We start from the raw sequence: 25,177 nt of genomic DNA on the forward strand, positions 1-25,177 counted from the left end.
CCTTGATAGCGGCTGTATCCCGGAAGCGTTCCTTAATAGCGGCTGTATCCCGGAAGCGTTCCTTGATAGCGGTGGTGTAACTACTCCAGGCGTCTATAAAGCCGAGTCTCTGGACTTGGCTCATTCTCTGTTGGTGCCATACCTGGGCCTTGTCGGTGAGAAGTGATCCAACCCAGTTAATCTTGACCTGGTCGTTGGGAAAACCAGTAGGGTATGAATCCATATACGCTTCCACCTTAAGCCACCAGGAACGGAACTTGGCGAGGTCCCTGCCGTCGTAGGACGGGGGCTTTGTCATGTGTACCGGGTTGACTTGGATCGGTGCTTGAGAAAAGAGACGAATGAGTCGAGTGAGGTCCTCTCGACCCGAGGGACTGGGTGATCGAGGGCGGCTGCGTGTGGCTGGAGGTCCTCTGGGAGGTCCCCTTCCGGCTCCTCCAGCAGATGATCGCCTCTCACGTCGATCGTCATCGGGGTCCTCTGAGTCCGAGTCATCTGGATCCGAGGGTGGTTCTCCGGCGGTAGCGTGGAATCGTCGTGGGGGAATATTTCCTCCTCCGCCACCGTTGGGTGTAGGCGTCGCGTGTATAGGTCCGACCCGAGTAGCCTCAAATTGAATGTTGGCTTGGCGGGCCGTTCGGCGTGCTTGAGCATCTTGTAGTGCTTGGTTGGTTAAGTTGTCGCGAACACGCCGAGTTGAGGATGACACCTTTGATGGTATGGCTGTGGATGGGTGCGAGGGTCGCGCCGATGCCCGTTGGCTAACGCTACGCCAGACGGAGTCGACATTGGCATTGGGGTTCTGTTCCATCTGAGCGCGGAACTCCTTGAGGTCTTCTTTCACGAGCTTCTTGATCCGTTCCGTGATAGCTCGTTCGTGTTCGTCTAGAGTAGAGGGTTCGACGAATTCTTTCGCCAGAAGTCCATCGATATCACGGTCACGCTGGAGCGCCCAGTTCTCGACTTGATTGTTGAACTTCTTCTGGCTTGCAACCTCCTTTTCGAGAGTTACCAGGGCGGAGTGGTGGCGGTTGGCAGATTCACGAAGCTGCTCAATAGCCTGTTGACGCTGACGCTCGTCCTGGGTGATGACCGCGATGGCTCCCCAGATCTCGTTTGCAAAGGTGGCACTGGCATTCTCGACTTGTTGCCGGAAGTGCTTGATCTGCTGTTCCGAGACCTGAACCCCAATCTTGATCAGGCCGGCGCACACAGTGTACTGCTCGCGGATATGCTCGTATTGATGCTTAAGGCGTGCGAGTTCCTGGTGATCGATGCGGTCCTTGTGTTGCTGCTGAGCAAGCTGTCGTACACCCTCATAAGCTTCGCTCATGCGGCGATGGAGTTCAATAACCCAGGGTGCCGGGTCGTGAATAGCACCAGGCAAAGGCTGGATATCAGAGGGGTCGCTCATAATGACTTCGAAGTCCTGAGGCGAGTAGAGCGTGAGCTCCATGTGGTCATCGACCTGGACAGGCTCAGCTGAAGGGGAGCGATAGTCCGACATGTTGTAGGTCGAGATGGACGCGTACGTCGGTGACACCGTGATTGGTGATGTCGGAAGAGGAATGTGGGCGGCGTAGCCGGGAATGAAGGGTCGCGGAGTAGGCGACGCGTTGAAGGAGTATTCTCCTGTGGTGAAGTTGGAGTCTTCGTCGTCGTCAACCCAAGGGTTGCAAGGTAGTGGAACGAATCCTTCAACGATATCTGAGGGTGGAGCTGATGACGATGTAGTGGACATCAACAAAAGGAGAGAGCGGGGTAAGTGGTGATAGCGCTATGGTGTTGTATTGTATTGGTTGTCGTCTTTCGATTGTTTGAAGATTATATGTGACAAGGGCTGTAATATCAGGGCTTGGAACTTCATGGTTCAATTCAGGCTAATGATCTTCAATGGCCTCGAAGAGCGTGATGAGGAAGAAGAAGGTCTAGGAATACAGACAGATCTCAGAGACGCGTATTTATCCATCGTCAGGTGGTCCGTGCCCAGTGGCCTCAAGCCGCTGCCAAGTTCCTCAATATCTCAGGTTGACCAATATCATCTTCTTAATAACCGCGAAGCCTGTGATCGTCTACCTCACTTTGACTACTGGTTCACAGCGTGCAGTTACCCCTTCTTTCAGTGGCATCGACGGTGTTGTTGGCCGTGTTCACGGTGGTTAGTTCGTTGACGTGTGACAGGCTTCAACATCATCTTCCAAATCTTCGTTCTCCAAGTCTTTATGCGACTTTTTGGGATTGCGACGTAATATAACGGGTAGTAAGTATCCAACGATGATGCAGACCAGATCCCCTTCACCGACGTCCTAATTTCCGAGACCTAGCGTACCATTCTATGTCCTGATCATGCGGCGGTTCTAAATGGATGCATGAACTCGTCGGAAGAGCCCAGTAATGAATAGATATAGAATCGGGATTCTAAGCTCTGGTTTTGGAGGTGGACTATCGACTGGTTGTCGGAGGTTCAACGCCATTGCTTGCCCAGCCTCGCTGACACAAGAACAGATCACAGCCGTCATCATCTGGAAAACTCAATACTCCCGGACGGCCTGGGATCTTGAATGATGGTGTTCCCAGGTAGGTAGGGCGGGTATCGGGGTTCGTTGGTATACTTCGCTTGGCAGGCCTCACTTGATAGGATCTGACGATCTGGTCAACCCATCATCGCTGCCGCCAGCCTGTGCCTGTAGGTCCACCCAAACGTGGAGAAATAGCCATGGTGCCATAAAGGGCTCTCAAATAATCCAAGAGTCTTCTGAGTATGTCAGAGGCAACTCGCCACAACGGCGGCAGGTCCAAGGGTGTGTTCGAGGATATGCCAAGAGCTGTCCCCAATTCCGCTCAAGTCTGTCGGTGCCCCGCCCTTGGCATTGGACTTCTCCCCACATTTCTCCAATTCTAGCACCCCACCACCCTCCACCACGGACGTGTAGCTATGGCGAACGATTGCTATGCTGACGATACCTTATTAGCAAACATCCACATCATGCCCGACTTACACAAGTCCCTGGCGTCAGCTCTTTTCGGAGCGGAAGAACGAGTTCCACGGCACTCTAGTGGTCAGTCGCCTTCTCTGGCGGTTCTCACGGCACGCTATTCGCACTGAACAGCCAATGGCTGTGATTCCCGTAACACCAAAGATAAATCTATTCTAGGACCTTGAACGTTGTTGGCCCCGGGAACAACGAGGCTTACCATGCGGCTTTCCCCTTGGTAGTATGAGCTATGGGCGCGGGGGTCCTACCGGCCGTGTCATTCCCGCCGTAGCGAGCACCGGTTCCATGGCATGCTGGCTCCTCCATCAAGTTTAACCGTTCCTATTCCCGCGCGATGATTCTGCCTTGCCCTTCAGGCCTTTCGAAGGAACATGTCGATGCCCTCACTGCGACTGGGAAGGATGAAGATTCCACCTTGCCCCGCAACCAAGAAAAACTTACAAAGCCAACAGTATCACAACATGATCCCCGCCATGATTCTCAGCTATAAATGATGATGTATTCCAGGGCTCTTGAACAAACAGCTCTCTCATCAATCAGAGAGCCAGCATCGGCCATTGCAAACATGCTACTCCATTATCTCGCTCTTCTTCCTGTTGCGTTTGCTGGGAGCCACAAAGCCCCCTCAGCAACCACGCTCAACGGTACCTACATCGGCCGTTACCTCCCTGAGTTTTCTCAGGATCTGTTTCTCGGAATCCCCTTCGCCAGAGCTCCCGTCCTTGGAAATCCCACCCCTTGGGACGAGTCCTGGAGAGGTTCCCGCTCCGCCGAGTACAATGGTGCAATTTGCTATTGCTATGCGCCGCCGGCAGACATGGAAAGGGCAAATGTGACCGAGAAGTCGGACGAATGCCTGAATCTCAACGTCATTCGACCATCTGGCATTGGTAAGAAGAAAAGGCTCCCTGTCGTTGTCTGGCTCTACGGCGGCGGGTTTGTTGACGGTTTCGGCGCCGATATCAACTCGAACATGTCCTACATCGTCCAAGCGAGCGTGGCCCAGCAGATGCCCATCATTGCCGTCACACTGAACTATCGTGTCGGTTTTCTTGGGTTCCCCGGCGGTGCTGAGGTAGCTAAGGAAGGCGTCACCAACTTGGGCTTCAAGGATCAACGGATAGCCCTGCAATGGGTCCATGAAAACATTGCCGCTTTTGGCGGCGATCCGGACAAGGTCACACTCTGGGGTCAATCTGCTGGAAGCCACTCCATCACTCATCAGATCTTGGCCTACGGAGACCAACGTGGCGAGAAGAGGCTTTTTCGGGGAGCCATCATGGTCAGCTCGTCAGTGGGCGTCGGAAACTCTCACCACCCAACACGCTATGACGCTCTTGCCGGCTACAAGGGGATTGTTCGGGCGACAAACTGTACTGGCGCCCAAGACACTCTGGCCTGTCTGCGGAGACTGTCTGGGGACCAGCTGTGGGAAGCAAGTATGACAGTGGCCGACTTGGAAGTCTGGAAGCCGATGGTAGACGGAGACTTTGTGTCCATGCCTCCGACGCTCCAGCTTCTCTCGGGAAAGTTCCGTCGCGATGTGTCTGTCTTGATCGGAACCGGTAGTGATGAAGGCCTGGGCCCCTCCAAATCATTACCTCAAGACCTGGACACGGACGAGGATGTCCACGCGATGCTTAGATTGTTACTCCTTGACGCACGGAATGAGACACTCGACCTCATCATGCGAGCGTACCCTGCGGAAGCCCAGGGTCCGCCCTACGCTTTGCCAATGTCAGAGACAGATCGTCTGTGCGAGGAATTCAGGATTGCTGGGGGCTTACGCTGTGGGAAGCAGTTCCGGAGATTTGCTTCGATGTTTGGTGACTTTTTCGTGATCGCTGGTCGCCGGGCTGTCGCGCAGAAGTTTGCTGAGCTAGGCATGACGGCATATTCGTACCGGTTCGATACGTGGCCGACCTCCTTTCCGATCACCAACTTTACAAACTTTAAGCCTGGGTTTGCTGGTCACTCCACAGATTACTCTTACTTTTTCCGTTTCCCAAGGGAACACGACCTCTACGGCAACAACCCGCCAATTCCGAAGGGCTCTGAGGCGCATCTTCAGCTGTCACAGGGCATTGCTGCCAAGCTCATTGCCTACATCTACACTGGCAACCCCAACGCGGTCTCTGGTATGTTTCTTGCGCGACGATGCGGTTGTAGTGACAACGCACTAACCTTTCTTGTACTACTAGTCCCCGGCTTTCCTGTCTGGCCCAAGTACGACGTCAAGAAGCCGACTAACATGGTATTCAACGCCACCGCGCATCCCGACCGTCTCAACGTTCACATCGAGCCTGATACCTGGCACAAGGAGGGCATGGCAATCTGGCCAAGCCACCCGATCGAGCTGGACTACCGGAAGACTGTCCCTGACAATCTTAGAGACCTGTAAGCCTATACGTGGAAGGCTTGAGCCATGTGGAGGAGCTTAAGCTCTGGACCTTGGGTTGTTGCTGGATGTGAGACATACCAACAGCGCCTCAAAATTCTAAGCGTTGTTTGTAACGCCACATCTCGAGCTTTATCTGGTTTCTAGCAACAAGAGTTTGTATTCCCAGCACGTGGCATAATTTCTACGATAACTCTTCAATTCCATCTTGCTGTGGGTCAATCAACATGTTTATTCGATGACTTTGTCACCTGTATGACCCCCTTAAATAATGACAATGATGTGTTTGCAAGGCTGTCAGAGTCAAAAGACCTACACCTCAGATCTCTGACAGATCGAAGCACACAGTCAAAATGCTCGATTTGCGATTTATTTTTCCGTAGCAGCAACTGACGGTCGTTCCACTCGAAAGATAATCCATCCAGCTTTGGATCTCTACTCTACCTACTTGATCAAGATATTGAGATTCTTGTCAACACTATCCATCCTACCTCCATTCCCATTTTTTGCTGCTAACAATCCGATCTGACTCGGGACAGCCATCAGCGAGCGCGGAGCAACTGGACCTCTGGATGCGCTACACAGCTGGCTCCACGCGGTAAGATGCTTTGATCAACCAAGGCAAACAATGATGGAAAGAGGTTGATTGGCCCATCGTATATATATGTAACACCCATCTCACTCTCATCTGAATATCGAAATGCCCCATGGAAGTCCTCAGACGGGTCCGTCGAACAAGGAGTTTGCTTCACCTGCATTGAACCTGCTACTTTGGAACCGTCAACCCCGTACGTGCCGTCCTCCTTGGCCTGAGAAAGGCGATCTGGGGGGCGTTTTCCACATGCTTTCCCGTCGGCAACCCACCAACCCCTCCGCGCTGCGATTAGGCACGAGCTTCAAGGCGGACGCCTGCTGGTACAATTGTAAGACCTCCTAGTGTTGGGAAGACGCCTGAAGATGTCAAATGAAGGTCTCCGATTATGTGATGAAGGCCTCAGCTTATCTAATAAAGGCCTAATTAATAACTTCAAATGCCTCTCCAAAGGTTCAATCGGCCTTCATTGGATAGTTTGATGCCTCTTGACTATCCAGATAAGCCTGTTCAGTATCCAAACAGGCCTAATAAGCTTTCGAATAGGCCTTCAAGCTGCCTGCATAGACCTCGAACGCTCCTTCCACGTCTAGCCACCATCTGTCGAGGCCTAGGGCACACTTTTGACGCCTATTAAAAGACTTTCGACGCGTTCAATTTTCAAAATTTGACCTTTTCTTCAAGTCTTCACAAAACCAGATCACCACCACCACCATCGCCAAAACGATGGAGACCTCGGACCGGACGGTGGAGTTCATCTCCACCGTCACCACAATGACGGTGATTGCGTTTTGTGCTGTGTTCCTCCGGCTTTTTTCAAAAGCCAAGTACGGAAAGGAGGTGATGCTGGACGACAACCTCATGGTGGTCGCCTGGGTACGCGTTTCCCTCGTTTGCGAACCCTCCCACACTCGCCGCGTGCTAACGGTCAACAACAGCTCCTCACGCTCGGAAGCCTGGCGCTGCTGCTAGCGTCGGTAGCCAACTTTGGCTACACTCTCCACCAACAGGTGGAGGACAAGTTTCCCAAGGGCGCCGCCGCCCTGATCTCGGTGGCCCAGGCCCTGAGCTCTTGCTCAGGGGCTGCGGCCAAAACTTCCGCCGCCCTGCTGCTGTGGAGGATCACCCCGGTGTTTTGGCAGAGGGCTCTGCTCAAGACCACCACCGCCATCACCATCTTGACGACCCTCATCGTCGCGGTGGTGATGTCGGTCAAGATCAACGACAACAACATGCAGCAAGAGTGTGTCGACAGGACTACAGCCTGGAACTTTGGGATCTTTTATGCTGGTAAGTTCACTCTGTCTGACGGCGACAAAGCCTGGTAACTAACAATGCTGGGGCTGGGACTAGTATGGGGCGTTATCTCCGACTTTATTTTGTCCCTTTTACCCTGGATCATGGTCTGGAAGCTTCGGATGAAAAAGGCAGAGAAGTACGGTCTCGCCGTCGCGCTGAGCATGGGTTGCGTGTGGGTCTCTTCTTCTCTCCCCATCCCATTCTCGCACCGTAACTGACCACCACTACTTTTACTATAGAACAAGCATCCTCGGGATTATGAAACTCTCGTACATCAATTGCGTCTCTGTTCTCGACCTCGATCTCTCTTGTAAGTTCTTTTATTTAGACCGCCTTAAACCTCCACTGACCACCCTCCTGTCCAGACACCTCGATAGACCTCATTACATACCACTTCGTCGAACCGACCGTAATCATCACTGCGGCCTCCATTCCTGCCCTCCGCTTCTTTCTACATAACCAAGTTACCGCCATGCGCCGCTCGTGCCGCGCAAGCGAGCTACTCGATATGACCAACCCAATCACGAATGCTTCACGAGCCAGCCGAAGAAGCTTCCTCCCCCGGCCCCCAGCTCAAGCACATCAACATCATCACCCCCTTGTTGATTCCGAGTCCATGATCTCTTTGTCCGCAATGTTTAGAAGTTTACCCCCCTCCGCGGAAGACCCACCACCTATGCCACCGATTCGGTCTATGCCCGTTGCCCGAGTAGGCGTTGCTGGCGCGAGTTCCAGCGAAGGAAGAAATATGACGACTGTTACCACCATCACCGGAGGACATAACAACATTAGATCAGCTAGTTCGAATGAACAGCAGCCCAAGGAAGGAGAGATTCTCAGGACGGTGAGAGTTGTTGTTAGCAGCGAAGGAGAGGGCTCTACGTTGACCTCGGAGCCGACGGCCAGCATCAGAGAGAGTTACAGAGAGCCCAGAGAGCCCAGAGAGCCCAGAGAGCGTTCGTGGAATACTTGGCCCAGTGGGCGCAGAGAAAGCGATTTGGAGATGGGGGATGTGATTAGGGAGAACGAGCGGAAGGGTGGGAAGAAGAACGAGTAGCATTTGGGACGGCATTTTGCTTGCTAGATGGATGGGAAGATTTGCTATGGCGAGTTTATGCATGTGTACTACCTGGCATATACCTGCTATATGAGCATCAAGAGGTCACAGGTGAGAGCCAGCTCGGCCAATTGAAGACATGGAAATATTTTTGTCTCTTTTTTATTCTCATACAATTTTCCACTGTCCAAATTCCGGCTGTTGAACCTACATCTCACCCGGGGTATCCCTGTTGAACGCCAGTACACTCATACTCTCCGCCTATCAGACAACAATCTAAACAGACAAATCCTCCCCCCAAACCTCCTTCGCAATCTCGACCTCCAGCCTCACCTTGGCCCACTGCTCCTCTTCGGTAAGATCATTCCCCTCCACCGTCGAGCTAAACCCACACTGATGACTCAAGCAAAGCTGGTCCAGCCCCTGCGGACAATACCCCGCTGCCTCCTTCAGCCTCCTCTTGATATCCTCCTTGTCATCCAACGCGGCCTTCTTGCTGCTCATGACCCCCAAAACGACAATCTTTCCCTCGGGCAAGAACCTCAACGGCTGGAAATCGCCCGACCTCTGGTCGTCATACTCCAAAAAGTAAACATCCACATCCAGCTCCTTGAACAGCGTCTCCGCGACGGGTTCGTAACCCCCCTCGGCGAACCACTGAGACCGAAAGTTACCCCTGCAGAGGTGGATGCCGATAACCATATCCTTTGGCCTGCCCGCAATTGCCCGGTTGATCAACTTTGCGTACTGCTTCGTGAGGGCCTGGGGGTCATCCACACCGTGGCGCTTGGCCGCCTCGGCGCGCATCCCCTCGTCGCAGAGGTACGCGAGGTTGGTATCGTCCAGCTGGACAAACCGACATCCAGCAGCGTAAAGGTCGGCAATTTCAGCCTGGTAGACTTGTACCAAGTCATCAAAAAAGTCCGGGTCGAGGTTGGGGTAGGCCTCTGTGGAGATCGCCTCGCGACCACCACGGAAATGGACCATGGTGGGGGAGGGGATGCAGACTTTGGTTGTGATCTTTGTCTTGCCGTCGGATACCTTGGCGACTTCCTTTTCGACAAACTTGTAGTCCTCTACCTGGATGGCGTTTGGGTGGCCTAGCTTGCCCGAGACGACAATCTTGGGGGGTGTCACGCCGTGGGAGGTGACATTGGTGGAGGAGAGGGAGCCGTGGCGCTCGACGCCGGCGAGGTGTTGGAGAAAGTCGATGTGGAACCAGGCGCGGCGGAACTCGCCGTCGGTGATGGACTGGAGGCCGGATTGGACCTGGGACTTGACCACGGTCGAGATGTGCTCGTCTTCGATGGCGCGGAGGGAGTCGAGCGTGATGGACTGGGTGTCGAGCTTTTCGCGGGCGTCGAGGATGGGTTTGGGGCGGAGGAAGGAGCCGACGTGGTCGGCGCGGTAGACGCCGGCGGGGAGGGGCATTTTGACTTTTTGTTTTGTGGTGGTGATACCGGGTCCGAGGGGTTGGGAAAAAAATAGGCGTCTTTTACGGATGCGGACAACGAGAGAATGCTGAACGGGATGAACTTGACACACACTACGCACACACGTCAGAAGATGAGGAAGAGGGGGGTTATATACAACCGTCCCGTAGGTGAGGAGTAGAATGTCATTGTATGGAGAAAAGGACTTGGCGAAACCGAATTGTGGATCTCTAGATATCCATAGTTTGTTGACTCCATCACCTTTGTTACTCCAACAACCTTCCTGTACCGGCATCTACGTCCTCTACCCGCTGTATCCGAATTAGCGATCGAATGGCAGCTCACCCATTATCATCAGCCATGCCCCAAACGGGCCTGGTCTGCCTTCTTATGGTGCGGGGTAGTGGGACTATTCGCTCGTACCTTGCGTTGTGTTGTTTGCCTCCATCAGACGGGAGTTGTACAGCGGAGAAATAGATTCCCCTCACGGTGTGCGGTGCTGTTGAGGCTGATTTTGCTGCAGGTGGCGAGGAGAGCAGTCCGGCAGTGCGGGGAGCGTGGTCCGGTTTGCCGAGACGCCTAGGAGAGAGGCGACATGCGCAGGTCCGTGGGATGAAGGCTGGGCGCTTCGGCATATGGAGTTCAGCTGGGGGCGAGGAACACTTGTTCGGAGATCTGCGAGATGGCGATCGAAACAGCGACGATGGGAGCTTGGGAGAGGGGAGAATTTTGAGCAGCGCGCGAATGGTAGCTTTGGGGTGTTGCATCCTACGAACAACGTCCACGATTGGCCAATTGCAAACAGCAAACTCACCTTGATTTTGACCTGAAAACGAACCCCTCGAGACTCTGCCAATTGCCGTGAAGTTTCCAAACAGTCGTCAATGGCAGGTCGTTGTTGGCCGGCATCCGAGATCGCATTCAATGTGGATCTCCAGGACCCCCCCCCTGTTTTCACGTCTTGGCATCAACCTTGCACCGGATGGCATCATGTGAAATTGGACTCCACGCTGTCTTGAATGTCTAATTCGACGTCTCTACCTCTACTCTGAGTAGGTTCATTCTTAGATCCCGCGGGAGCTTCAACACTCCGAATATGTAGCTACCTAGGTAGTCGGTCTCTAAAAACATTTTTGTCTCGTCCGAGCACGGTTAGCCCAACATCAGGCTCGCTTCACCCTCGGCTCACCTTGAGCTCACCACCGCTCACCCTATACTCGCCATTCTCCAAAATCAATAACTTTACGCGACGCTCTCATGTCACAGTTAGCCCAACGGCAGGTCGCGCAGTATGTGGGGCGCAGGACGTCCCCAGCCATTCATTAGGAAAGTCAGGAGACAGCCAATTGGGGCTGGCCAGAAGTGCTATGGCGCCAAGACCCACGAGCACTCTGCAGGATGCAAGATGCTCGGGGTGATCGAAGGCATAGCACGACGAGCACTTTGCAGGATGCAATGTGCTAGGAGTGATCGGGGCCATAGCAGGGTTAGCACTTCACGGTCCCAAGGTCTATATATACGGAGGAACTGGCTGGTGTAGATAGACAGTTCTGCAGTATGCAATTCACGCTTGTATTCACGGTATCTTGTGTTTACATTGAGACATCTTGTTGTGCACTGTTTAGCTGCACCGAACCAGGATTATTCAGAAGTGCCTTCAACCAGTATCTCTTTCAGAGGTTCTGGATAGGGGTTCGTCACACTTAGCATGCAAAATGCAAATGATATACTTGACTAGAAGGCCGTAGGTGGGGAAGCAGCGTAAGAAAGGCAGCAGGATAGCGGTAATGCAGGAAGGGCTCGTACGAAAGTTCAGTGCTATAGTGTGTGCGGTAAGTCTGGCTATGATACACGTACATGCCTGGAGGCTGCAGAATTAGCTAATTCATTTGTTTTTAATTTAATTTTTGTAGTTTCCGAGTGTTATAGTTGTGTAATTGAGGATAGCTTGTTACGCCCCAAGCGTAATACCCCTGTACAGGAACCACTGGGTGGTACCTGTCAGAAAGAAAGGTCTGTTAGCGGTGGCCATGGTCTGTTGGCCGCGACCAAAAGCAAGCAATAAAGCACACTGAGCAAGGTACAAGGATACTTCAGAAACATATGTAGATAGCTTCACATAAATAGGGGGGAGCGCCGGGCGCTCCCCGTGTCGAGGAATCTGATTCCTCATGCAAGCAATTCAAGTTCATTTGTCTAAAATCTACTCTCAGTAGCTCTTTGTTAGAACAACCTGTTGTTGACAGTGAACCCATGTCTGAGACGCTTGTCACAACCTTCGATCATCCTGTCATATTCACCTCTGGCGTACTGCCTTGCAGTCTGTATCCATTCCTGGTGCAGGTTGTAACATAGCTGTGGTAGAGTTAGGAGAGTAAACGGCTCGCTTATATACATGGCTCGCTTATAATGTACGTTATGCAATTTATAAGTGTCTTCTTCTGTTAGAAAAATAGACAAAATCGTCTATGTGCAAAGTTGCAGTTTTAATATAGATAGTAGTTCTAGTGGGTTTAATAACGGGCTACTGGTACGCTAAAGGAGAAAACGGAAATCATGATTAGTTTTGGTTGCGGCAAGTATAGCCGAACGGTCCTTGGACACACTTCAGCTCAAGGTAATGCTTACTGGCGCTCACCTTTTGCTCACCTTTTGCTCACCTTGTGAGACCGATACAGACTGAGCCAAAAATTTTGTCGGGTATGACTATATAGATAGGTACTCAGTAATTTTCATTACGTCATGCCCAAACCCCAACTCATGTCCGGCCGAGAGAAAAACGGCTACACGCATCACAAGACTCGGGGATTTAAACGTTTCAATCTATCTGGTACCTCCCCGTCATCAAGGCGGTTTTACAGCTCTCGCCTTATACTATACAACCATGATACGGAGCACCATGGTACAAAAACCCCCGTATCGTCACTGCAGGCGACCGTGTCACTGTTCCGTTATTCTTCGTTTCAAATTACCCGCTTCCTCGTACCACAGCATTGTGCCTGTTTCGTTGGGACGCCGCGTTGTCGTTGAGACTGTGTCACCTGCGGTGATGAGAATTTTGAGATCGACTCATGTGGTTTGAGAGGAGAGTGGGTTGAGTGAGAGCAGGAGTGAGTGAAGTTGATGAGGTAAGCAGTAACTGCCGCTGAAGACTGTGGGAATGTCGATCATCGAAAAGTCCCCTGAAAATCTTTTCTGTATCCTTGGCTCGTTCCTGCAGCACATGTAAGACGATTTCTCACTGTTGCAGTTCCCGTCGTGATGGGACAAGGAAGTTTCCGCAGCGGTTGCTTCCGTGTAGCTTGGGGCTCTTCAATGAAAACAAAGATCACAGAGAAATCACATGCAAAATCCCGGAGACGACAACATTGTCTTTCTGAAGAATGTAGATATGGTGTCCCGCATCGGAACAAGAGAAATTAGAAGTTATTATATACATAGGGGAGGAGGTGATTCGCAAAACACGACAACAAAAAGCCACCACCCATTTACACGTAGAGGGTTTAAGTAACCTTTTGCCCATGGCTGCGCTTTCCATCAACAATAAAAACACACGAGATATACCATTCATCAAGGTCACACCTTCCCGTCAGTCACCCGGGGAAAGCTCACCAAGAAAAGCCAGTTTCAAACCACCCAATCATCAAGAACAAATGCCTCCTTGTCATGTCGCCCTCGTCCTCGTCAAGTCATCTCTGTGATCGGCTTTCTTTTTTTTGTGAAAGAACTCTTCTTTATTTGTTGTTTCTCCAAATGTGTCGAAACTAGAGGGAAAAAAATAAAAACTCGTTTGTCGCTGCAACGAACGCGCTCGCGATATGGGGTATATGATATCAGACCAGAACGACTTCTCCTGCATCCTCCGAAAAAGCCAAAGCCACCACAACTATTCCTCTTCCTCTTGACGACACACCAAAAGCACTCGTCTATTCTTCATGGATGGTTGGAAAAACCGAATCGAGCAAAAAGAAGCCGATTTAAACAGACTCCTGCTTGAGGTAGGCGCTGTCGGTGGGCTGAGACCCGGCAAAGGTGGTGTGGGGCTTCCACTTGGCCGAGGTGCGGGGGGTGGTCTCCTCCATCATCTTGTCGACCTGCTCGAGGGAGAGACCCTTGGTCTCGGGGACGAAGAGGAAGGTGTAGATCAAGGCAAAGGTACAAAGGCCGCCCCAGACGAAGAAGACGGACGACTTCATGTTGCCCTTGTCGGTACCGACCATGTAGGGGGTGATGACGGCGATGATGGTGTTCCAGAGCCAGTTGGAGGCGGTCGAGAGACCAACGCCACGGGAGCGGATCGGCAGAGGGAAGATCTCACCAATGAGAATCCAGGCGCCGGGACCCCAGGTGGAGGCGAAGAAGAAGATGAAGATCGCAATGAAGGCGATCTGCGCGTTAACGGCAGAGATGTTATTGGCGAGGGTGCGCTCGGGATCCTCCGCCGTGGGGGCGGGGAAGGTGTGGTTGAAGCCGACCGTGACACCGATGATGGCGACGAGGAACTGGCAGATGAGCATGCCAAGAGCGCCCCAGAGGAGGATGGTGCGGCGACCGAAACGCTCAACGGTCCAGAAGGAGATGGGGGTCGAGCACACGTTGATGACGGTGAAGATCATGGAGATGACGAACGAGTTGGAAATGGCACCGGTGGACTTGAGGAAGGGGGTCGAGTAGTAGAAGATGAAGTTGACACCAGTCCTAAACGCAAAAGACATGTTAGCCAGCTGATCTTTTTGATTTTCTCTTTCGCGTCTTGTTCAGTAGAAACCTACCACTGCTGCATCATCTGAAGAGAGGTACCGAGGATGGTCTTGCGAAGGTTGGAGTTGGCCTTGAAGAGGGAACCCTTGAAGCAGTTGGCCCACGAGCCGAACCAGGTGGTGTTGGGAATGAGCTGACGCTCGTACTCCTCGTTGGCGACGATCTCGGCAAGCTCGACCTGGATGTACTCAGAGTCCTTGGGCTGGCCACGGAGGCGAGCGAGAGCATCGGTGGCGGCGGGAAGGTTGGCCTTCTTGACAAAGTAACGGGGAGAGTCGGGGAGCATCATGAGACCACCAGCGAGGATGATGGCCCAGAGGAACTGGATGGCAATGGGAATGCGGTACGAGCCAGTGTCGGTTCTACCCTCAGTGGCGTACACAACGCAAGCAGCCAACATGATACCGATGGTGATGCAGAATTGGTAACCAGCGACCAGAGCTCCACGCACCTTGCGGGGGCACTGTGAAGCAGAAACAGTTAGCACACACATTGGCATCTCTTGGTTCCGACGGGTATCTCCGACTTACAATCTCGGACATGTACAGAATGACGACAGCAGACTCGAAACCGACACCAATACCAGCGATCAAGCGACCGGCAACGATGGCAGCGAGGGGATCACCGAGGCCAGTGATCATCTGAATGACAACACCGATGATATAGATGAGGCAGCCGAGAATCACAGTCCACTTGCGACCAATCCAGTCGGCGGCGTCACCAGCAATGAGAGCGCCGAAGAAGGTACCGCAGGAGAGAATAGAGACGATGAGCGAAGTCCGGGACTCGGAAACAGCCTTGGCACCGGCGAACTCGACGGCGTCGATGAAGATCTGGGAGCCGAGGACACCGTTGATGTAACCGGAGTCGTAGCCGAAGAAAATACCACCAAAGGAAGCGAAGGCGCAGAGGAGGTAGGCCTTCCAGGTGACGGGAGCCTCAATACGCTCGACGTCCTGGGTAGTAGCCAGGCCGCCGACGTGGGAGGCGGCCGGGGCCTCCTTCTCGTCGTGAGTCGACATGATGGTGAAAAAGGATTCTTATACGCCTTGCTCGATGAAGAGATTGTATTGTCGATATGGTGGGGAGGGGAGGGGGGGAGGGGCGATGCCTTCTCTTGGTTGTGTAAGTGGTAACCGTGACCCGAGGGGTTGGATCGATGGGAAAGGGTGTAGAGCGGGATGGGGAGAAGAAAAGAAGCTCGACCGGTGAGACGGGAGAGAGGGTTGTGATATTTGAAGTGAATGACAAGCGGGTGCCACTGGGATGGAAGGGCCTTTGGATTTTTTGGCTGGCATGGGTTACATCTCTTTGGGTTCCAGGTTTTGGAGCATGTCACTCTGCGGAGCGTTGGCTGCTCCTGGCCAGTCAGGAGACGCGGAGTACTGGGGAAGAGTCCATTACCCCCGACTTGGCAAAAGTATGCTTGGGGTATTTCGCCGCGTTCCCGCCGGGACGACTGCATTGTTTGCGGGGACCCTACTTACAAGGTGGCTTCGAATATGATGCATAGGGTTGGCCAAGCTCACCATGTAGCTCGGTAGCTATGGGGTCCATGCAGAATACCGCCGAGCATCTGAGGCACCCCCCTGGCCCATTGCGACTCTTGCAACGCCCGGGGACACGCCGGTCGACTGCTAGCCGGTCCTCTTCGTCCCATCTCTTACCACTCCCCCGGGCTTGCCCCAGCTTCCACCGAGCCACCCCAGAAACCGCCGGCCCTCTCGACGTTGCAGCTCCCGTGGCCGCGGTGCCGTGTGTGTGTGTGTGGTGGTGCACACCACCTTGAGCCTAGAACGGGGGTGGTCAGGCAGGCAAACGAGCAGCATAAATTGACCGAGTCGGTCCGGAACGTTGCATCTACACTTGCTCGCCTAACCCCAGATCTTGCGTTGGCCCCGATGAGATGAGCCTGGGGGGAGAGGCGGAATCCAGGCGGATGGCGGATGCGGGTTGTGTAAGGTACGGTAATATTACCGTGGCATTCCACGCCTGTGACAGTCTCTTCCGTTCCCGAGGCCAACCCCCGACCGAACACGGGCTGGTTCGGCCCCACCGACCAAAGCCGCTGACATTCAGGATGGCCCATGGCAGACACATGATGGCTCCAAAGAAACTTTGCTGTGAACCTTGCCGCCGGGTTTGGGTCACCATTGCCCTCGTGAGGCTCCATAGTGACCCCCATACAACGATGACGGCCTCAGCACTTACAACGATACACTAAACTACATGGCTACAGTACATTCCACAGGGTTTGGTGATGGCCACGTGCGCCAAGTCCCTGAACAGCATCATCACCTGTTTCCGGTACTGTCTTGTATGAGCTTGCCTCGATCGTTGAAGATAAGCGGGTTGTGCGGCTCCCTCACAAGCGAGCGCCAACTTCAACCGCTAGGACCGATCAGAGGATTGTTTCTTTTTTTTTTCTCGCTGGCACATGTCGCGTGGTCGCCAGAATGTGGAAGGCTTGCCGAGCGTATTGGATCGTGAAATCGTCGCGCCACCAAAAAAAAAAAACCGGCACCACTCGGCCATTGGCACGGCGATACTTTTTGAACTACAGCCCATCAGGGCCATCACGCTTCGGACTCGTCAAGTCAGCACCAGTCAACTGACCCGTGCCTTTGGAGCCGTTGGGCTGCACGTCAAAAGGCAACTGGCCAGAAGGACGTTGGCGCGATGGGTCTTCAATTGGCTAGCCCGGAGCATTAGCCAAGAAGGCAAGGAGTCGCCGGCTAAAAACGGTCCTTTTCTGGGGACATTTTCTTGTCATTTCCCCGTGCCCCAGTTTTTGTTGTTTGGGGTCCCCATGGGCAAAAAGCTCAAACCCCAGATTCACCAGGAAAAACTTGGAGAAAATTCGGGGAAGTTCCATCAAGCTCATCGCCATACTTGCATTTTTCACCGATCATCTGGGGAATAGCGGGCATTGTGTGGGATACACTATCTGGGGAACAGGGGGAGTCGGAAAAACTTCTTGACAATAGCTTCCCGATGAGAGTCTGGACTGGAGAGCCTGGAGAGCCTGGAGAGTCTGGAGAGGTGGGACAGGTAGCGGAGATCAGATAAGCAGCAAGCTAGCCCATGTTCTAGCTTGGGGATGGCGGGCCAAGCACCAAAGGAACTTTTCTTTTTTGTTCTTTGCTAGTGCTTCCCCAAGTTTGCCCAGAAAGTGCCCACCAACGATCGTCCTCACCACCACCACATCGTCTACGACAGCTTGTTCTGCCAAAATCTTGTGGATGCAACGTCTTCCAAAGACTTGGTTGCTGTCCCGGGATCATGGAGATGCTTATTTTTGCAGATCAGGATGCGTTCAGCTGTTGACCGCATGGTGAGGAGAGCTCCACCTTGCGACGTCGCTGCATTTCCCCAGCTTCAACCCTGAGCTGGAGATTCCCCTCAATTTCATGCGTCCAGGAAGCCCCGGTCTCCAGGCCTCAAACAATCCTGGTGTTTCTCGGTCCAGGCCGATGACGCATTTGCAGTCCACCGAGTTGTGGATGTTGCTGCCTGTGCAAGTGTCACTTAAAGGCTGAAGCTTCACGCCTCTTTCTTCGTATCACGGTGTACAATTCCGCCAAACCCCGAGTCTTGCCGTCCCCTCGAATCTCGAATGGCAACCGCTCAGATGGTGAGAAAGGGGGGCACAGCTTTTCTGGTGCGAGGATGGTTGCACTGAGCAGCGCCGGCGGTGTCTGATTTCCCATGCAACGTTCCGAGTCCTGTCCAACGCGACAAAGTCTTGTGCTACACAATTTCATGGTTGAACAACTTTCCTCTTGCAATGAAAACCAGCACACTGTCTTGCTTGTCGATTTTGCCCTGATGGTATGCTCCTACACTACCTAACCAGGAACTAGACATGTCGTTAACTTGTCCCAGGATTATTACCTAAAGCATTCCCAAAAAGGCGATTGTGCATCAGCTCTCAGCGTCATCACTCCCGACAGGGACAAAGCCACCACCAGCTAGCTGAAAAGGTCATCAGAGACTCAGAGGCAATGTTCACGTGCGGGCCCCGTTCTCCTCGTGCTGGCTAATAATGGAACATGATGGTTTCCCCGGACTTCTCGCCAAACGCAGATTCCCTATGTCACCGTCCTCGACCTCGTGACAGATCTCGCTCTTTGTTGACCGTCAAGCCACTGAACCATTCCAGTCAACAACTCCTCCAACCTGGAAGCGCCACCGATTCTGTGGCGCTTCCTCGCCCATCAACCGCGCCAAGTGGCAAGGGCTGGCGGGGCAGCCGGGGGCGGGAACGAGGGTGCGGCAGACGGTTGATGCCAAGGAGAAACCGAATGCGGGGGAAAAAAGCTTGAGATTTTTGGGGGGGTGGTGCGGAAAGCGAAACTCGGTTGCTTTTCGACGAGCGCCGGGATGGGAAACTTGACCGTCGCTGTCGCTGCATTGGGCACCGTGAAGCGAAGGGATGTGGACGATGAAAGAAAATGCCATTCTGCGATGTCAAGACATCAAGCCTCGTGATCATTTGAAGGTGCCGCTTTCTTTTGGATAGCATCATCAGAAGGTAATAACGGCAAGAAACATTACGGTACGTTACGCACTTTTCACCTCTCCCGTGTCTCTCCCACAACCCGCCATCTTTTGTTCCCGATCTGACACAGTTTCTCCAACGCCCGCAGGTCCCAAAAAAAATTACGCCCTTTCTGGTTGCAGAAATCACGCAGACCGATCCCTAATCCCGTTGCGGACGACGGCCAACGGCATTGAAACGATCATCGAGAAAACGGCTTCCCCGTGGCAAGGATTGGCAATCCTCGCAATTATTAGCAGGCGGACCTTGCGAGCTAGTGGCTGTCTGCCGATCGCACACACGCCACACCGCAGTTTTTGAAGGTCTTGTGGAAAGGGAAAGGATGAACAAAAAGGTACGGATTGACGTAGGTGCCGCTTCGTTGCACCCCAGCGAATTTGAAGGACAAGAAGTGGACAAATTGTGGGTGAGTTCAAGGCTCCAACAAGGAAACTTGAGGAGCTGGTATTCTCTGGTCGGCGAGGAAGCTGGCCAGTCATGGCTGTCGGTGGCTGCCCTCCATGTTGGCCCTCATGCTGCAACCAGCTGTCCACCAACCGAACCGTGCCGTAACATGTGCGGACATTGCGCTCCATGGCTGTCTTGATATGCTAACTAACCAGTCCCTAGGATGAGGAGATCTCGATGGCAGGAAAATGGTGAGAGGATCATTGGGGGGTCCTCTGCTTCTTATCACTTTGTCCACATGTTGACAGACAAGACCAAGGTGAGACTTGCACCTCCCATCTGCCGGATCTGCAGCCCGCGCACGCCCATCGTGAACCCCAGTCAAACCCAACCTCATGGCGTTGTTGACATCGGGAGGGATCTCTTGGTGAATTGGGATCGACAAGGCTGCGATGATGACTGATGATGTTGACCTTGCCCCTCGTGCCCCTGTTCAACCGTTTCTTCAACAAGGAAAGGAAAGAAGCAACGGGATGCTTGCGCAAGAACAAGAAAAACGAAGGAAGAGCCGGCTTGGCAAGTCCAAGGAGATTTATTTTGCAACCGTTTTGTGCCAAGATCCTTGCCAAGTCTTAAACGTTTATGCATGAGGATGGCACAGCACGGGCCTGAGTCGTGATGGGCACATCCTGGGAGCCTGGTCGTGGGCTTGGTCTGGGTTTGATGAAAATCTTTTATGAGGGATATGCTCGATAGAATGCAGTTCAATTGTGAATAGAACTAAACTATTTGAACATATGACTTGTCAGGTGATGATCTGTGAAAAGACTAACAAGCGCTCCCTTGTCAGCGAGACTTCCTCGATTATGAAGTCATGTTAAAATACTTTCTATTTCTAATTCCTTTTTGCATGCGTTTGTATGAGGCATGCTCATGACTGGGGCATATTCATGTATCAAACCTATTGCTGAACTAGATTGATTGTAGAGCTACCATTTTACACACGTCATCTTATGTTGGTATACCGTTCAGTACCCATCGTATAAAATTGTAACTGCATATGACCAAACTCTAATCTCACTTCAATCTCTTCGCATGCTGACTTTGTATATGCAATCCAAACCATAAAAGATAAACTCCATACAACGCCCGCGATACCTACCCTCCCTTATGCTCTACTCACAACTGCCCATACCCCAGAACCCTAGCCAAATGCCCCCTCGCCTCCTCGGCAAACCACTCAACCACCTTCCTCTCCCCGTTCTTCTCTTTCATCTTGTCTTCGACCACCATCTCCATCAGCTCCCGTGCCTCGGCAGTCATGGACTCAGCCCTTTTCTCATACCCACCCGCGGGGTTCTCCCCAAACAGCCTCTCGTCGATAAACTTCCAGTAGATAGGGTCTAACCCATATGATCTCCTCGCAGCATAGTTGATCCAAAAGCTCCCATCTTCCCAGTTCTTTCTCATCCTGACGGAGAGAGGTGGTTCTTTTGGTCCTTCCTGGTTAGTAGATATAGTGGTGGTAGTGGTGGTGGTGGTGCTGCTATCTCCCGATATATGAAGGTTGTCAAGCCACTCCGACATCGTCCCGTCTTCGGCCACCTTATCGTCTTCCAGCGGCTCCCCAAGACAAGGTACAGTCACCTCCTGTCCCTTTCCCAGTTTTTCCTCCTCCTGTTCCAACGCCCTGAGGAAAATCCCCAGATACTTCGGATACTTTCCTACCCAATCATCTACCCCCCCTTCCACCCCACCATTCCACATATCTGGCTTCCTCAGCATCAACCACCAGGGCGGATCGGCCGCCATCGACCTTGGCCCGAACCAAGCCCATTCCCAATCAATCACCGCCCTCACCTCCCCCGTCTCGGGATCAACCAGCACGTTGTGCGGCGTCAAGTCGTCGCAGATGAGCTTGAACGTCTCGGGCGTCGGTGTGATGTGCTCCTGCCGACTCGTGTAGCTTGGTGACGGCAGCAGGTTCATGTACGCCGCCCTGCGGAGCATGTGCCGGGCCGTGTACTTGTCCCGGGCGTCGTCCGCCGACTCAACGGCGTCGTTGCGCTGGAAGATGAGCTGGGCCATGTGGAGGTCGGTGAGGAACTGGTAGACCTCGTGGGAGGTGTTGAGGACGCGGTTGGAGGGGCCGAGGACAAACTCGGGGCAGCCGGCCATGGTGATGGTGTCGGTTAGGGTCTGGGGGAGGGCGCGGGCGTGGACGGTGTACTCCCCGTCCACGTAGCCGAGGCAGCCGCTTTGGGGCATGGTGAGTTTGTCGAGTTGGAGGAGGATGTTGCTCATTTGGCGGTAGAGGGAGAGGATCTTGTCTTCGGGCATGGTTGGGTTGATGGTGTTTGGGGCTTCGGGGTCGGTGTCTGGGTCTGCGAGAAAGGTGGACAGGTGGACTAGGTTTGGGTGGTAGTCCATGATGATGAAGGGTCCGAGGCCGGTGGGATTTTGCGAGGCGGTGCCCGAGTGGTAGATGTGGGGGATGGGGATGGTGGTGTTTGCCGCGACGTAACGCATGAGGTTGACTTCAGCTTGGACTTTCTCTTCTCTCAGTTCCAGGCTGAAGCGCGGGAGCGGGACCCGCATCATGCCGTAGCTCTCGGGATCTTGGAACTCAATGACGAAGACGGCGTTGTAGCTCCCGCAGAGGGATGAGTGCCATTTCCCAGCTCTTCCGCCGTGGTACTTCTTGACTACGCGGATGATCTCTGTGCGCAACTCGGGATTCTGGATCTTTTCATTGACCCAGTCATATGACGCTTCTTGACGCTCTTCCACCATTTCATCTCCATACATGGCGACCTCGCGCGTCCGGCGATCCGGTCGAGGTTCCGGTGAAGGCTGTTCGGACATGGTGTGGGAAATTAAAGGTTGAGCACTTCGACCAAAAAGTTAGCATTGAACTTTCCTGTGTAATGTCGATTGCTCGTTGCTGATAAATGATGTTGTAGAATTGAACCAAGACGCCTCAAAATGCAGGGGTTTGTTGGTGTTGGTCCAGCAGGCATTTGGGGCCCCTGGCCGAGAATTTGGCGCCGTATCATTGGGGCTGTGTTTTGCAGCCAACCCCCAAACTGTGCCCCCATCAAAACATGAGTGTTTCCCGGTTCGTCGTTCGTCAATAGCGGAACTCGATCCCGACAGTCTGGTCCAATGCACTTTGCCATGTCCGATCTGCGCTCAGGTCGTTGCACTGAAGCAAGAAGCCGAACGCGCCGAGAAGAGGTGTGATATCTATGGAAGGCTCGCGTCCCAGCAGAAACTTGGAGAGTGGGAATCGGGGCCGAATCGAGCAGTGCAGGGTGACTTCCAACAGCATTATAGCATCTTAAACCCCTTTCTGGAAGTCGCATGATGCACCGCGGTGGGCTTCTCACCATCTTTGGACCTGTTGAAGACCTGTGTGAGCGTCTTTTTTGAGACCAACAGGCCTAGGACGCCACGAATAGTTCTGTTGACGTAAATTTTGATGCCAAAAATGGCCACATACCTAGAAAGCCTTGAAAGAGTCCTGAGATGTGTTGCGTATAAGAAGACAGTAAATCCAACCTAAGAAGAACCCGATTTTCTCACTCCGGCTCATCATTCGCACTTTTCCAGTCCGGCACTGAAACCTTACAAGATCGCATACCTCTATTTCAAACACCCAAGCAGCCTTCAAAATGTCCAGAAATCCCAGCCGCTCCAACTCTCCCGCCCCTCGCCAGAGCACCATCACCGAGAGCACCCTCTCCTCCGGGTTTGGTGATTATGGCTCCCCCGGAATAGAAGGCTTTGCCCGCCCTCCTTCTCGCAGCTCCAGCACGGCTGCCCAGCGTGGAAGCGCCAGCACCTTCAGCAGCACTACTGCTCAGCGTGGAAGCACAACCACCACGGCTGGCCGCACCCCCTCAACTCCGGCGCGCCCAGCCTCTCCCGGTCCTCGACCAGGGAGCTCTGGCGGTGTTCGCCCGGGAAGTTCAGGTGGCGGTCGCCCAGGCAGCTCAGGCAGTGCAGGCTCCGGTGACTCCATCATTCCAACCGAGGGTAATGTGCCCGCAGCACTCCTCAACCGGGGCAAAAGGTCGCAGGAAGACAGGCAGAGGCTTGCCATTGGAGAGTCCAATGCTTCTATGCTGGATTCCCGTGGCCGTTCGGCTCGCCCCTCCCGTGACAGGAAGTCCAGAAAGGACGGCTCCAAGTCTTCTTCTCGCTCTCGCTAAGCGACTCGATGGGCTTGAGCGTGCAGGTGTCCGGCATTCAGAAAGGAACTTGATTTGATTTCCCGCTTGGGTGGCGTATTGGGTTACATGTATCGTTTTGCTTTGTCGAGCTCGTTTTCGTTCTAGAATGGGTATGGATACATGGAGGAGGAGTTCTGGTTTGGGTGCTCGTTAGTGTCTGTGGTGTGGAAGAGATAACAATAGAAATTTGGGATGCCTTGCTGGACAAGGCTATGCAAACCAATCCCCCGTTCCGTCTCTACGCCACCAAATGTGAATTGTTGCGCTGTACAGATGAGGTTACCACTCCGACTGCCTAGCTGGTCCTGTGGAGGGAGCCGGGCAAGGTCAAAAGAATTGCTGAGGCGCTAACCGCCATGTGTGTCGGAACACACATTTATCTGTTAGCGCAGTAGCACTTGCACCCAGTTATGGTGGCTGTGCTTAGGAGGCGGTGCTCCCGAACGCTGAGCTCATTAGCAACCTATGCGAGATCAACACTCACGAAAAAGCGCCAATCCACCCATGGTTCCCTTCCACAAGCCTTCATTCCCGGCGTTTCTTGACCACTTCGAACCACCACGACATCATGGAACGGCCAACCCGACGACCCACCCGGCATGCCGGCCCAGACAAGTCCCACTCAACCGATTTTGGCTCGACCTCTACCGGGCCGAGCCACTCAGCAACTGTGTCCACAATCGCCGAAGCTGGCGCCGAAATTGAGGCCAACCGGCAGCGGCGCCTCGAAGCCGAACAGGCGGCCGAGCGGGTCCGCCAAGATATTGAGCGGATCCTCCAGCGGGGTCCGCTATCGGAGGAGAGAATGGAGGAGCTGTCCATCGCGGCAGAGGAGTTTTATCGGCAGTCGATGGAAAGGAGGAGGAAGCGGCAGTTGAGAGAGCTGGCAATCGCTGCTGGAGTGTTTCTCGTGGCACTGGTTGCCTGGTGGGCTTGGTGGAGGATTGAATGGTGACTGGGATTGTAATTCTCAATTCGCAAGGCTCCAGTGACGATGATCGATCGACGTAACGTCAATTCTCCCGGCTGGTAGGTAGGATCTAAGATGGTGTTTAAACGGTCTGGTAGTAGAATGGGTGTTCGTAGGAGGAATGGACGGTCGAGAGATCAACGTCTTCGAACATGATCTGCTTGAACGTAGGGATCGCGTCGATGATGAGATTGCTAGTGCTGATCTTCTAGTTTTTTTTTTTTAAAAAGAATCAGTCAGTGGAATCCTGTTTTTAGTAAGGTACATGTGGTAATACTAGCCGTCAGTGTAATGCGTGATGATGAATTCAAGGAGAAACTGTGGGGTAGTTGTTGCAGGAATAAAAATGACTTGGTTGCTCTGGTTGGAGTGTTTTTGTCAAGGAACGGAGCCCCTAAGGGCAGTGCCTTTCCATCGGAATTCAGCTACAGTCGGGTGGCAGGCTAGCAGGATTGCACTCAGATGTCGCGCCGCCAAAGTAGGAGAAG

The 25,177-nt window shown here is 53.2% G+C and overlaps 8 protein-coding genes across 8 annotated transcripts; 4 read left to right on the forward strand and 4 right to left on the reverse strand.

Moving 5' to 3' along the window:
- The first annotated feature begins 2,940 nt into the window (after positions 1-2,940).
- QC762_500510 (uncharacterized protein) lies at positions 2,941-5,644 on the forward strand. Its single transcript, XM_062890483.1, has 2 exons — positions 2,941-5,134; positions 5,198-5,644. Exons 1-2 carry the CDS (start codon positions 3,487-3,489, stop codon positions 5,395-5,397), a joined length of 1,848 nt encoding a protein of 615 aa, XP_062741724.1. The 5' UTR covers positions 2,941-3,486; the 3' UTR covers positions 5,398-5,644.
- Positions 5,645-6,689: 1,045 nt separating this feature from the next.
- QC762_500505 (uncharacterized protein) lies at positions 6,690-8,342 on the forward strand (the record flags this gene model as incomplete). The annotated part of the gene is made up of 5 exons (XM_062890482.1): positions 6,690-6,862; positions 6,925-7,276; positions 7,340-7,457; positions 7,525-7,595; positions 7,651-8,342. The coding sequence occupies exons 1-5, from the start codon at positions 6,713-6,715 to the stop codon at positions 8,340-8,342; spliced, it is 1,383 nt and encodes a 460-aa protein (XP_062741725.1). The 5' UTR covers positions 6,690-6,712.
- A 276-nt stretch (positions 8,343-8,618) lies between these two features.
- QC762_500500 (uncharacterized protein) lies at positions 8,619-9,773 on the reverse strand (the record flags this gene model as incomplete). The annotated part of the gene is made up of 1 exon (XM_062890481.1): positions 8,619-9,773. The coding sequence occupies one exon, from the start codon at positions 9,771-9,773 to the stop codon at positions 8,619-8,621; it is 1,155 nt and encodes a 384-aa protein (XP_062741726.1).
- Positions 9,774-10,079: 306 nt separating this feature from the next.
- Positions 10,080-10,660, reverse strand: QC762_0076410 (uncharacterized protein; the record flags this gene model as incomplete). The annotated part of the gene is made up of 2 exons (XM_062883819.1): positions 10,199-10,660; positions 10,080-10,086 (listed from the first exon to the last, which is right to left on the reverse strand). Exons 1-2 carry the CDS (start codon positions 10,540-10,542, stop codon positions 10,080-10,082), a joined length of 351 nt encoding a protein of 116 aa, XP_062741727.1. The 5' UTR covers positions 10,543-10,660.
- Positions 10,661-13,126: 2,466 nt separating this feature from the next.
- QC762_0076420 (uncharacterized protein) lies at positions 13,127-16,397 on the reverse strand. Its single transcript, XM_062883820.1, has 3 exons — positions 15,067-16,397; positions 14,548-14,999; positions 13,127-14,473 (listed from the first exon to the last, which is right to left on the reverse strand). Exons 1-3 carry the CDS (start codon positions 15,556-15,558, stop codon positions 13,753-13,755), a joined length of 1,665 nt encoding a protein of 554 aa, XP_062741728.1. The 5' UTR covers positions 15,559-16,397; the 3' UTR covers positions 13,127-13,752.
- A 4,266-nt stretch (positions 16,398-20,663) lies between these two features.
- On the reverse strand, positions 20,664-22,349 carry QC762_500470 (uncharacterized protein; the record flags this gene model as incomplete). Its single annotated transcript, XM_062890479.1, has 1 exon — positions 20,664-22,349. One exon carries the CDS (start codon positions 22,347-22,349, stop codon positions 20,664-20,666), a length of 1,686 nt encoding a protein of 561 aa, XP_062741729.1.
- An 809-nt stretch (positions 22,350-23,158) lies between these two features.
- Positions 23,159-23,698, forward strand: QC762_500465 (uncharacterized protein; the record flags this gene model as incomplete). Its single annotated transcript, XM_062890478.1, has 1 exon — positions 23,159-23,698. The coding sequence occupies one exon, from the start codon at positions 23,159-23,161 to the stop codon at positions 23,696-23,698; it is 540 nt and encodes a 179-aa protein (XP_062741730.1).
- Positions 23,699-24,287: 589 nt separating this feature from the next.
- On the forward strand, positions 24,288-24,674 carry QC762_0076450 (uncharacterized protein; the record flags this gene model as incomplete). Its single annotated transcript, XM_062883821.1, has 1 exon — positions 24,288-24,674. The coding sequence occupies one exon, from the start codon at positions 24,288-24,290 to the stop codon at positions 24,672-24,674; it is 387 nt and encodes a 128-aa protein (XP_062741731.1).
- Between the last annotated feature and the right edge of the window lie 503 nt (positions 24,675-25,177).

Source organism: Podospora pseudocomata, chromosome 5, assembly GCF_035222375.1.
Source record: "Podospora pseudocomata strain CBS 415.72m chromosome 5, whole genome shotgun sequence".
In the NCBI taxonomy this organism is placed as follows: Eukaryota; Fungi; Ascomycota; class Sordariomycetes; order Sordariales; family Podosporaceae; genus Podospora; species Podospora pseudocomata.